This window comes from Ranitomeya variabilis, chromosome 7, assembly GCF_051348905.1.
Source record: "Ranitomeya variabilis isolate aRanVar5 chromosome 7, aRanVar5.hap1, whole genome shotgun sequence".
NCBI lineage: Eukaryota > Metazoa > Chordata > Amphibia > Anura > Dendrobatidae > Ranitomeya > Ranitomeya variabilis.
The window spans coordinates 16,765,704-16,777,861 of record NC_135238.1 but is presented as its reverse complement, the minus strand read 5'-3'; the positions used below and the strand labels follow the sequence as shown (position 1 = coordinate 16,777,861).

At 47.4% G+C, this 12,158-nt stretch overlaps 2 protein-coding genes across 6 annotated transcripts in view; one reads left to right on the top strand and one right to left on the bottom strand.

Annotated features, from left to right (window-relative positions):
- Positions 1-1,841, top strand: part of SEC14L5 (SEC14 like lipid binding 5) — a 108,540-nt gene extending 106,699 nt beyond the window's left edge. For both annotated transcript variants that reach the window (XM_077274261.1, XM_077274260.1), the window contains exons 16-18: positions 447-695; positions 959-1,131; positions 1,227-1,841. In XM_077274261.1, coding sequence (XP_077130376.1) covers positions 447-695; positions 959-1,131; positions 1,227-1,329 — 525 coding nt within the window. In that variant the 3' untranslated portion in view covers positions 1,330-1,841. The remainder of the gene's footprint in view (positions 1-446; positions 696-958; positions 1,132-1,226) is intronic.
- Positions 1,842-7,632: 5,791 nt separating this feature from the next.
- LOC143785420 (syntaxin-binding protein 4-like) overlaps positions 7,633-12,158 on the bottom strand; it is a 68,045-nt gene continuing 63,519 nt past the window's right edge. For 2 of the 4 annotated variants that reach the window (XM_077274256.1, XM_077274253.1), the window contains 9 exons: positions 11,795-11,931; positions 11,615-11,707; positions 10,743-10,808; positions 10,465-10,656; positions 10,249-10,359; positions 8,837-8,886; positions 8,607-8,746; positions 8,453-8,507; positions 7,633-8,323 (listed from right to left, as the gene is read on the bottom strand). In XM_077274256.1, coding sequence (XP_077130371.1) covers positions 8,215-8,323; positions 8,453-8,507; positions 8,607-8,746; positions 8,837-8,886; positions 10,249-10,359; positions 10,465-10,656; positions 10,743-10,808; positions 11,615-11,707; positions 11,795-11,931 — 953 coding nt within the window. In that variant the 3' untranslated portion in view covers positions 7,633-8,214. The remainder of the gene's footprint in view (positions 8,324-8,452; positions 8,508-8,606; positions 8,747-8,836; positions 8,887-10,248; positions 10,360-10,464; positions 10,657-10,742; positions 10,809-11,614; positions 11,708-11,794; positions 11,932-12,158) is intronic. The other 2 variants (XM_077274255.1, XM_077274254.1) reach the window with 2 other exon arrangements.

Genomic DNA, 12,158 nt, shown 5'->3' with positions numbered 1-12,158 from the left:
CAATAGTGCCTACATAATACTAACATTTATCTGAATAATGCAGCCATACAGTGCTCATACAATAGTGCCTACATAATACTTACATTTATCTGAATAATGCAGCCATAAAGTGCTCATACAATAGTGCTTACATAATACTTACATTTATCTGAATAATGCAGCCAAGCAGTGCTCATACAATAGTGCCTACATAATACTTCCATTTATCTGAATAATGCAGCCAAGCAGTGCTCATACAATAGTGCCTACATAATACATAATACTGTTTTGCGTCACATAAATAATACAGCCCTACACTGCCTTTATAATAGAGCATTCATAATCCTGCACGAATAATGCCGTCATAGATTGCATATATAGTACCGCTCCATGGCTTTTAGGTAGCGCAGTGACGGCACAGGCTTCTGACGCCCCTAACCGCACGTCTCTCTCCTGGGTCCCCACAGATAACAGCTGAAATCCTCGAGGTGGAGTCGGTGATCACCTGGGACTTTGACGTCCTCCGCGGAGATGTCGTGTTCAGCCTCTTCCATTCTAAGCGGGTGCCGGAGGTCCGTCAGAAGGATCCAGCGTCCGTCACAGCGACCACCGCCTCCAGCAACAATGTGCAGCTCATAGACAAGAGCTGGGTCCTGGGGCTGGATTACAGGAGGGTGGAGGCGCCTCTGGTCTGCAGAGAAGGAGAGAGCATCCAGGTGGGTCGCATGGTTTCCCCCCATTTACTGTGTTCATGGAAAACATAATGGGGGTTGTGGTCTCATCGCTTGCATTACTGTATGTGACCACTAGATGTCAGAGTAGCAGACGTTCTATGATCACTTTAGGATAAGGCAAAGATCTCCAGCTGTTGTAACACTACAACGCCCATCATGCCCTGTCGGCCTGCAGGATACATGACACTTGTGTATTCGTTCTTCTGCATGCAGAAACTTACCCAGACTCCTCCATATTTCCTCAGGGATCTCATGTAACTCGCTGGCCCGGCTTCTACATCCTCCAGTGGAAGATGCACAGCCCCTGCTCCGGATCCAGCATGGCCCGGGTGGACGACGTCCTGGCCTCACTGCAGGGATCCAGTCACAAGTGTAAAGTCATGTATTACTTCGAAGTTCTGGCATCAGAAGACTTCAGGTAAGGAACTCTGAGTGTAGGCTGAGGTCACACCCCAATTTATAAGATCTCTGCTTGTTGTCAGTGAATAATATGTTTGTTTCCATCCTTCTCAGGGGCTCCATGTCCAGTCTGGAGTCTTGCAGTGGCTTCTCGCAGCTTAGTGGAGTCACCAACTCTTCCAATAAGTCTCACAGTAGCTCTTTGATCTCCAGATAACATCAGGGGATGGGGGAGACACTGATCTTTTTAGCACTTGGGCCGTAGGCCCCTGTTGGCCTTATTGCCAGTGGTTCCTCTGCCCTGGACATGTGGCGGGCAAATTAACAGAGGCGAACCCGCCACCTGCAAGCCATGCTGATCGAGTATTCATAGACATCACTCGCATCTCCCCGGGGGCCATGATTGTTCCATTACTTGAATACCAAATATTCAGGGGTAACCCAAGAGCGGCTACCTTGTATCGGGTGCCACCACCTTGTATCAGGTGCCACCACCTGACTGACTTTAGCGGGTCCCCAAGGAGGAGAAGAAGAGAATCTTAAGAAGATGTGGTGTGGTAAAATGTTACAACAGGGCTATGAAGTGTGGGGTGACAGGCCCGGGTGTCCCGGGCCCCCCTACACTACCAGCACTTTCTAAACACGTTTGCCTTTATCAACCTATTAACTTATTTGCTGACTTTGCTCAGGCCGATGTTTGATAATGAAATAAACCCTTGCAAGATTGTTGCCTCGTGTCCTGTCTTCTGTTTGTGAAAGGGTTAAACCTATGTCTGAATTTATGCATCTATCGAAGATCTTTTTCTGTGTCCTCATGACAACACTTCCTGGCTCTGGCAACTCAGTGTGAATGCACATGCAGCCAGAGTTGATTGATTCCTTTAGGTTCCTATGACAAACCTGTGCCTTGAGAATACAGTGACCGGGAGTGTTGTCATTGGGGATAACAGCACACTTTTTTAAAACACATCAAGCAGGCTTTTATAATGGTTTTTTTTTAAGATAGCTCTGTGAAGACTGTGGGGGGATTTAAGTCATGCCCATCAACTGTATTATATCATAATACAGTCCTCTTTCAACATGTGTAGCTGTAACAGGACACTTGGCTCAGCAGGTGGCCTAGCCTTCTCAGCTTTAAAGAAGAAACTCACCCCCTCACACCAGCTTAGCTAGTATACAAACTCCTACAGGAAGACCTCCTGCAGAGCCCATGCAGTGTAACTGCTTTGTTCAGACATCTAGGATTTCAGAAGGAGAATATGGACTTATCGTACGTCCTAGCCACACACCGGTTACATTTTCTAGATCTCCGGAATGGGCCGAATGCCTTCCATGGTCTCGATCCAGTATAGCATCCCAGGGTGGAGAGATACGTAGAATGGCTAGTAGGACTCAGGTAGCAAAGCCCGTGTTTGGTCTTAAGGCGTAGCAGGGGCCTGCTCAGATCTGATGGTGCAAAACAGACAGTCCATTAAGGAGTTAGGACCCATCTTAGGTTTTGGAGTTTTTAGCTGCTATATGCAAGAAGAGGGGATTTAGGTTCAGCCCACAGGGCAAGAGGGGAGTGACCCTAAAGGGGTTAAATTCTCGTGTAAAGCATGGCCTATTGCTTTTGTCCGGGGAGGTCACAACGACATATTGTGTGGGGAGAAGTCAAGCAAGAGAGGGGACCACAAGCCTCCCATGTGGCAGCCCCTCTGCAGACCTTTCATCTGACTGATTACTGACTCACTCCTCTGTGTTCTTGGCTTAATTTTCCACGCTACTGGGGCTGGTTTCTGGCCCAATATAATCCCGTTAATGGACCGGGCTTATATCTAATGAGGAACTGGTGGAAGTCCTACCGGGCTGGCCAGGCACTAGTGAAAGGGGCCTCTCAGCCTGTCAGGGTTGTGAGAGAGTGTAGTGCCATGTCAGCGACTGCGTGGGCCACATCCTCTCACTCCCCATGCCTCCCTGGGCCCATGTGGACAGTGAGGTGTCTGTGTAAAACTGTGCCAAGCTGACTTTGTGTCCCTAGAGGGTTCGGAATGTAACGTTGGTGCAAGTGAGGAGACCGCACCGCTTGATCCTTCCAACGGAATAGTGACGTCAGGCGGGGTGCGGGTTATTCACATGTGGTGGGATTCTGCGTGATCTCTCTGGTGCTTTCCATCACAAGTGGTAGTGGTGAGATTCTGTGTGATCTCTCTAGTGCCATCCTTCACATGTGGCGGCGTTGGGATTCTGCGTGATATCTCTGGTGCTTTCCATCACATGTGGTGGCAATGTTGGGTTTCTGCGTGATGTCTACAGTGCCATCCTTCACAAGCCTTTTTAAGGCAAGTGTAGATGTACAGTAGATACTTATCACCTATTCTGAAAAATATTTTCAGAACTTTGTGTACATAATGAGATTCAGAGGGCACTAACTACTTTATGTAATATGACTGCACATAGAATTGCCGTTTCAGAGCTCAGTGGGTATTTCCTGCTTGTGGAGCTGAAGGATCAGAGCTCAGTGAGTGTTTCATGCTTGTAGAGCTGAAGGATCAGAGCTCAGTGAGTGTTTCATGCTTGTGGAGCTGAAGGATCAGAGCTCAGTGAGTGTTTCATGCTTGTAGAGCTGAAGGATCAGAGCTCAGTGAGTGTTTCATGCTTGTAGAGCTGAAGGATCAGAGCTCAGTGAGTGTTTCATGCTTGTGGAGCTGAAGGATCAGAGCTCAGTGGGTGTTTCATGCTTGTGGAGCTGAAGGATCAGAGCTCAGTGAGTGTTTCATGCTTGTGGAGCTGAAGGATCAGAGCTCAGTGAGTGTTTCAGGCTTGTGGAGCTGAAGGATCAGAGCTCAGTGAGTGTTTCATGCTTGTGGAGCTGAAGGATCAGAGCTCAGTGAGTGTTTCATGCTTGTGGAGCTGAAGGATCAGAGCTCAGTGAGTGTTTCATGATTGTGAAGCTGAAGGATCAGAGCTCAGTGGGTGTTTCATGATTATGAAGCTGAAGGATCAGAGCTCAGTGAGTGTTTCATGCTTGTAGAGCTGAAGGATCAGAGCTCAGTGGGTGTTTCATGATTGTGAAGCTGAAGGATCAGAGCTCAGTGAGTGTTTCATGCTTGTGGAGCTGAAGGATCAGAGCTCAGTGAGTGTTTCATGCTTGTGGAGCTGAAGGATCAGATCTCGGTGAGTGTCTCATGCTTGTGGAGCTGAAGGATCAGAGCTCAGTGGGTGTTTCATGATTGTGAAGCTGAAGGATCAGAGCTCAGTGAGTGTTTCATGCTTGTAGAGCTGAAGGATCAGAGCTCAGTGGGTGTTTCATGCTTGTAGAGCTGAAGGATCAGAGCTCAGTGAGTGTTTCATGCTTGTAGAGCTGAAGGATCAGAGCTCAGTGAGTGTTTCATGCTTGTAGAGCTGAAGGATCAGAGCTCAGTGGGTGTTTCATGCTTGTGGAGCTGAAGGATCAGAGCTCAGTGAGTGTCTCATGCTTGTGGAGCTGAAGGATCAGAGCTCAGTGAGTGTTTCATGATTGTGAAGCTGAAGGATCAGAGCTCAGTGAGTGTTTCATGCTTGTGGAGCTGAAGGATCAGAGCTCAGTGAGTGTTTCATGCTTGTAGAGCTGAAGGATCAGAGCTCAGTGGGTGTTTCATGCTTGTGGAGCTGAAGGATCAGAGCTCAGTGAGTGTCTCATGCTTGTGGAGCTGAAGGATCAGAGCTCAGTGGGTGTTTCATGCTTGTGGAGCTGAAGGATCAGAGCTCAGTGGGTGTCTCATGATTGTGAAGCTGAAGGATCAGAGCTCAGTGAGTGTTTCATGCTTGTAGAGCTGAAGGATCAGAGCTCAGTGAGTGTTTCATGCTTGAGGAGCTGAAGGATTAGAGCTCAGTGAGTGTCTCATGCTTGTGGAGCTGAAGGATCAGAGCTCAGTGGGTGTTTCATGCTTGTAGAGCTGAAGGATCAGAGCTCAGTGAGTGTTTCATGCTTGAGGAGCTGAAGGATTAGAGCTCAGTGAGTGTCTCATGCTTGTGGAGCTGAAGGATCAGAGCTCAGTGGGTGTTTCATGCTTGTGGAGCTGAAGGATTAGAGTTCAGTGGGTGTTTCATGATTGTGAAGCTGAAGGATCAGAGCTCAGTGGGTGTTTCATGATTATGAAGCTGAAGGATCAGAGCTCAGTGGGTATTTCCTGCTTGTGGAGCTGAAGGATCAGAGCTCAGTGAGTGTTTCATGATTGTGAAGCTGAAGGATCAGAGCTCAGTGAGTGTCTCATGCTTGTGGAGCTGAAGGATCAGAGCTCAGTGGGTGTTTCATGCTTGTGGAGCTGAAGGATCAGAGCTCAGTGGGTGTTTCATGCTTGTGGAGCTGAAGGATCAGAGCTCAGTGAGTGTTTCATGCTTGTGGAGCTGAAGGATCAGAGCTCAGTGAGTGTTTCATGCTTGTGGAGCTGAAGGATCAGAGCTCAGTGAGTGTTTCATGCTTGTGGAGCTGAAGGATCAGAGCTCAGTGGGTGTTTCATGCTTGTGGAGCTGAAGGATCAGAGCTCAGTGGGTGTTTCATGCTTGTGGAGCTGAAGGATCAGAGCTCAGTGAGTGTTTCATGCTTGTGGAGCTGAAGGATCAGAGCTCAGTGAGTGTTTCATGCTTGTGGAGCTGAAGGATCAGAGCTCAGTGAGTGTTTCATGCTTGTGGAGCTGAAGGATCAGAGCTCAGTGGGTGTCTCCTGCTTGTGGAGCTGAAGGATCAGAGCTCAGTGAGTGTTTCGAGCTTGTGGAGCTGAAGGATCAGAGCTCAGTGAGTGTTTCATGCTTGTGGAGCTGAAGGATCAGAGCTCAGTGAGTGTTTCGAGCTTGTGGAGCTGAAGGATCAGAGCTCAGTGAGTGTTTCATGCTTGTGGAGCTGAAGGATCAGAGCTTAGTGGGTGTTTCATGATTGTGAAGCTGAAGGATCAGAGCTCAGTGAGTGTCTCATGCTTGAGGAGCTGAAGGATTAGAGCTCAGTGAGTGTCTCATGCTTGTGGAGCTGAAGGATCAGAGCTCAGTGGGTGTTTCATGATTGAGAAGCTGAAGGATTAGAGATCAGTGGGTGTTTCATGCTTGTGGAGCTGAAGGATCAGAGCTCAGTGAGTGTCTCATGCTTGTGGAGCTGAAGGATCAGAGCTCAGTGAGAGTCTCATGCTTGTGGAGCTGAAGGATCAGAGCTCAGTGGGTGTTTCATGCTTGTGGAGCTGAAGGATCGGAGCTCAGTGGGTGTTTCATGCTTGTGGAGCTGAAGGATCAGAGCTCAGTGGGTGTTTCATGCTTGTGGAGCTGAAGGATCGGAGCTCAGTGAGTGTTTCATGCTTGTGGAGCTGAAGGATCAGAGCTCAGTGGGTGTTTCATGCTTGTGGAGCTGAAGGATCGGAGCTCAGTGAGTGTTTCATGCTTGTGGAGCTGAAGGATCAGAGCTCAGTGGGTGTTTCATGATTGTGAAGCTGAAGGATTAGAGCTCAGTGGGTGTTTCATGCTTGTGGAGCTGAAGGATCAGAGCTCAGTGTGTGTTTCATGCTTGTGGAGCTGAAGGATCAGAGCTCAGTGAGTGTCTCATGCTTGTGGAGCTGAAGGATCAGAGCTCAGTGGGTGTTTCCTGCTTGTGGAGCTGAAGGATCAGAGCTCAGTGAGTGTTTCATGCTTGTGGAGCTGAAGGATCAGAGCTCAGTGGGTGTTTCATGCTTGTGGAGCTGAAGGATCAGAGCTCAGTGAGTGTTTCATGCTTGTGGAGCTGAAGGATCAGAGCTCAGTGAGTGTTTCATGCTTGTGGAGCTGAAGGATCAGAGCTCAGTGAGTGTTTCATGCTTGTGGAGCTGAAGGATTAGAGATCAGTGGGTGTTTCATGCTTGTGGGGCTGAAGGATCGGAGCTCAGTGAGTGTTTCATGCTTGTGGAGCTGAAGGATCAGAGCTCAGTGAGTGTTTCATGCTTGTGGGGCTGAAGGATCGGAGCTCAGTGAGTGTTTCATGCTTGTGGAGCTGCATGTTCAGAGAGTGTTTGTTTTTATGGTGACGCAGGTTAAAAGTTCGGTAGGTATCCCCTGCTTGTGGAACTAGAGATTAGTAGGCTTCCCTGCTTGTGGAGCTGCAGAATAAGTTTGCTGGGTGTTCTCTGCTGGTGAAGCTGCATATTCAGAGCTCAGTGGGTGTTCCCTGTGAAACTCCTTTATTTTTCTTTCCTTTCTATCAATGCTCTAACCACCTCACACTGACTGAACTGTGCAAGAAAATGGAGCTATATAATCTGACGTGTGAATAATTAGGACCTGCTTTGACTAATGACTTCTCTTCCTCTCCTTCTGGCTGATCACTGTATCTTACATTACTGCAGAATTTGACTACAGTGTTTGTTATTAGTCTGTAAGCATGAAATAGAAGCTGCATCAGTCTAATGCACATAGTTTGGAATAAGCTGTATACACAAAATGGGAGTGAATTTTTAAAGGGTTTCAAAGGTGGACATAGCCTTTAAATACTAACTGAATAATTCTCAAGCCTTTCTGATAAGCCTCAATGATTCGTAACAGCTGTGAACATTTTCATCTCAGATGGTTTATTTACAAGGAATTGATACAAAGAAAAATATAGAGAAGAGATGGATTTCCTTTGTTTTTTCTTTGTGTGGAAGTGAGTGGAGAATTTACAAGGGTGGTCACGGATGATGGAGGTGATAGTCCTGTCCGGCGGGATGGAAGAATCGTGAGTACTGTTGTTGAACTATTGTGAGATTTTCCCAGAATTAAGAAATGATGAAGGTGATAGGTAGCTCTCTATGCGTCTGACTCCAGTGACATCCATAGCATAACCCCGCGTCCCCTAAAATCAAAGTATCCCAAGTCCTTGGGTCATCTTAGTCAGGAAAGCTGGGAGACGACCCCGTTTGGCAGCCATATTGACTGTAACTTGGCTTCCCAGGGGATTTCTTTGGTTTTCTGGGCATGTGGACATCTTTCTAGTTGCTCTGGCAGAAGGGGCAGGTTGCCTTTGGCTATGTAGTGTGTCCACCTCCCTTCATGTTGCTCTGGCAGAAGGTGCAGGTTGCCCTTGGCTATGTACTGTGTCCACCTCCCTTCATCTTCCGTCAGTGGCAGGCTCCTGTGTGGTGGTATTTGGTTTATTTTGGTTGATCCTTCGACCCTTTGTCTGTGTACAGAACTTCTTCACTGCGACTGAGATTGTGGGTGGATGGCGGGGTGGGCCAGCTCACTTTGCGGCTAGAGGGTCTGCGGAACATAAAACAAAATGTGATTAACTGACATTCAAATAAATAGCGTCACCCCGGCGATATATATATTAATTGTATAGCTGGTGTGTTCACATCAGAACTGTCATAGGGACCTGGCTGCACTCACCCCGGTTGATATGATGCTCGGTTGTAGTGAAAATCGCCGCAGGAGAAGGGGCAGGCTGAAACGACAGCAGAACATCAGGTTATACAGAGGGACTCCAGGCTACGAGTTCCCCCGGGGTGGAGTTGCCCCTTACATTTGGTGTCCTATATCTCACCTGTACATGACTCTAAGATATCAGTGACTTCTGTCACCAGCATTTGAGCAGAGGGCAGGCACACGTTCACAGGGCTCTCGACAGGACAGTCCTCGACATCCCCGGCTCTAATAGAGACAGCACCACTTAAAAGGCAGCAACTGTACATGGAAAGTCGGGTAAAGTCTAGATCGTGACATGTTTGGTATAACCATTAGTAAAAAAAAAAATTATTCCAAAAATTAGCTTACCCTTTTTCAGCATTAAGCTGGAGGGAAGTGGATAATATTTTCTGGATTTTCTTTGGAAGGCAAGAAACATGAGTTAGAAAATCAATCTAGTGAAACATGCAAATTACAGGATCAGTAAACAGGATCAGGAAACCCGAAAAGGATAGGGGAAAAAAAGAAGGTGGGACAAGAGGAAGAGGGATTAGCAGGCATAATCTGAAATAGGATCAGGAAACAGGATGACGGAACAAGGTTTGGAAATTAGATCTGTAAACATGATCAGTAAACAGGAGGAGTGAAATAGGTCTGTGAATACGATGAGTAAACACGATGAGTAAAAAGAATCAGTGACCAGGACAGAAAAAAAGATCACAAAGCAGGACGAGGAAACAGGATTACTAAACATAATCCGAAAGAGGATCAGGAAAGGTGACAACCAGGAAACTGGATCAGGAAACAGGATGACTACACTGGATCAGAAAAAAAGATGAGCAAACAGAATGACTAAACAGAATCAGTGAAAGGAAGAAAAAAACAAGGATTATGAAGTACAATCTGAAATAGGATAAGGAAACAGAATCGGCGAACAGTTTGAAAACTAGATCTGTAAAACAGGATCAGTAAACAGGACAAGTATTCAGAATTGGTGAACAAGATCAGGAAACTGAACGACTACACAGAATCTGTTAATGGGATCAGAAAGACGATGACAACACAGACTCAGAGAACAGGATCTGAAAGATCAGGAAACAGTATGATTACACAAAATCAGTGAACGGGAATGGAAAGATCAGGAAACAGGATGATTACACAGAATCAGTCAATGGGTTCAGAAAAAAAAGATCAGGAGTCGTGATGACTACACAGAATCAGTGAAAGAGATCAGAAAGAAGATCAGGAAACAGGATGATAATATGGAATCAGTGAACAGGATCAGGAAGAAGATAAGGAGACAGGATGACTACACAGAATGAGTGATAGGAAAAAGACCAGGAAATGGGATCAGTAAACAGGATAAGTAAATATAATCTGACACTGGGTTAAGAAAGGTGATCAGTAAGTAATCAGGAAAATGGATCCGTGGGCATGATTAGGAAGCAGGTTTACAAAACAATCAGTGAACAGGTTAAAAAAAAGAATCGGGTACGGGATTAGTAAACATAATCCAAAATAGGATCAGGAAACAGGATTCAGTGAATACAATGTGGGAGCTAGATCTGTACACGGGATCAGAAACCATAATTGTTAAACAGGGCTTGTAAACAGGATTAGAAAGCTGGAGTAGTAAACAGAATGATGTAACAAGTGAGATTCTGCAGCTGCATCCCCCCTTCTCCCCTCTACGGCTCTGCAGGTAGAATGCTGGAAGCTGAGGAAGATACCATTTTCTCTAAAATATAGGGGTGTATTACCCCAGGTAGCGGGATGCTCACATGTACGAAGTTCAGCAGCTTCTTGTTGGACATCTCCAGATGTTTGCGAGTCACCTCCGATTTCCGTAGTTGACAGTCAGACAAGGATAACCGTCTGTTCAGGTCCATACCCTAAAGACAGAACGGACACTGATGAGCTGAGCTCACTGGCGCCAACTGCAGTTCCACTCGTGGAATCACACTGGGTGGATCATCATCATGTTCCTGGCTCCTCACCTCTTGGACCTCTATGGCCATCAGCTTCTTCTTCCCTGACATCTGGCTCTTCAGTTCTGAGATCTCGGCCTCCAGCAGGTGAATGACTTCCTCGTAGTCGTGCTCTGCGCTGTGCGCCTGACGCTGCGCCAGCTCTGCCATCTGCAGCTTGTTTTGGAGACCTCGGTTCTCGCATAGAAGTCCCGTCACTTTCTGTAACACAAGGAGGAGGACTCGTGAAACCCCTCTGGTGTGGTCTCCAGAGCCCATTGGGGCTGGGTTTTGGTCATGGCACCTACCTGGTTTATCTTCTGAAGTTCTTCTTCTGCTTCTTTTTTACTATTTTCTGCCTCTCGAAGTAAAACCTGCAAAATGCAAATCACAAAGTAAAAGACGCCTCTTGGAATAGGAGGAACTATAGAAACTGTGGGCTGAGTATGATAGAGCTTAAAAGGCGGGACCCTTGTGCCCAGAACGTGGACATCTGCTGGAATTTGGCACAGGAGCTTGTGGCACACTGTGGTTTTGTCATCATTAGTCTTCTGCAATAATACCCACCATATGATTATGTGCAGGACCCTCAGAAGGACCACCGGTCACATGATCATGTGTGTGCAGGACCCTAAAAAGGTCCACCAGTCTCATGACCATATAGGACCCACAGAAGAACCACCAGTCACATGACCATGTGTGTGCAGGTCCTGAAGCCAGAGGCAGGACAGCATGGGGGCTCCACAGAGGAAGAGTCTGAGCTGCTCTCTGTGTTTGGAGTCTGTATATATTTACGGGGGCCCCGTGTATATTTGGCTAGCGACGCTGGGCGGCTCCACCAATTTATATTTGGCAAGTGACACTGGGCAGGTCCCTCGATTATATTTGGCTAGCGACACTGGGCGGGTTCCCTGAGAATATTTGGCTCGCGACACTGGATGGTCCTCCGAGAATATCTGGCCTGTGAAAGTTTAGGGTTTTGGGATCTGTATTTGTTTAGGGGGGTTAGATTGGGGTCTATATTAAAGGGTCTGTCATTAGAGAAGTGACTGATGTGGCAGGCGCCGGGTAAGAGGCTGAACATAAGATTTCAGCTTTTTTCCTGAGAAGTCCCGATCCCACTTTCTGGAGGAACCTAAGCTCCACCATCTGGGGGACAACCCCGACCTGTGTCACCCACCTTCAGCCGCCGCATCTCCTGCTTCAGCTCAGACACTTCTTCCTGCATTTTCTCCAGATCTAAGCTGTCGAAGAACCTCGGGACATCAAACTCCTACAGAATAAGGACAGAGGGGGTGAAAGGTGTGATGCTGGAGGAGTCCCCACAGAGACGGCGTGGTCCGAGTGAGCGCCCTCATACCTTAGTGACCGGGGAGTGGAACGCACATGTGTCCAGCAAATTGGCCGCTTCGCAATGGGTGAAGAGTAAAGAGCCGGAGTCCAGACCGGCGTCGTCCAACACATCCTGTAGCCCGTCACGAAGAGCCTGCAGGAGATCTGAGGAGGCACGACAGCAGCACAGAGCATTTCAGGAGGGGAGTGGAGACACTACGGTCTATGTCTGGGTGATACACATGGAAGAAGCAGATTCCTTAGCAGCACAGAGGGTTTAAGGAGAGGAGCATCCTGTAGGAGGCAGTGACCTTTCCACTCGAGATGTCAGTGACGATAGGACAGTAAACATATACGGAGTGGAAGGAGCGGGTCTCAGAGAAGCACAGAGT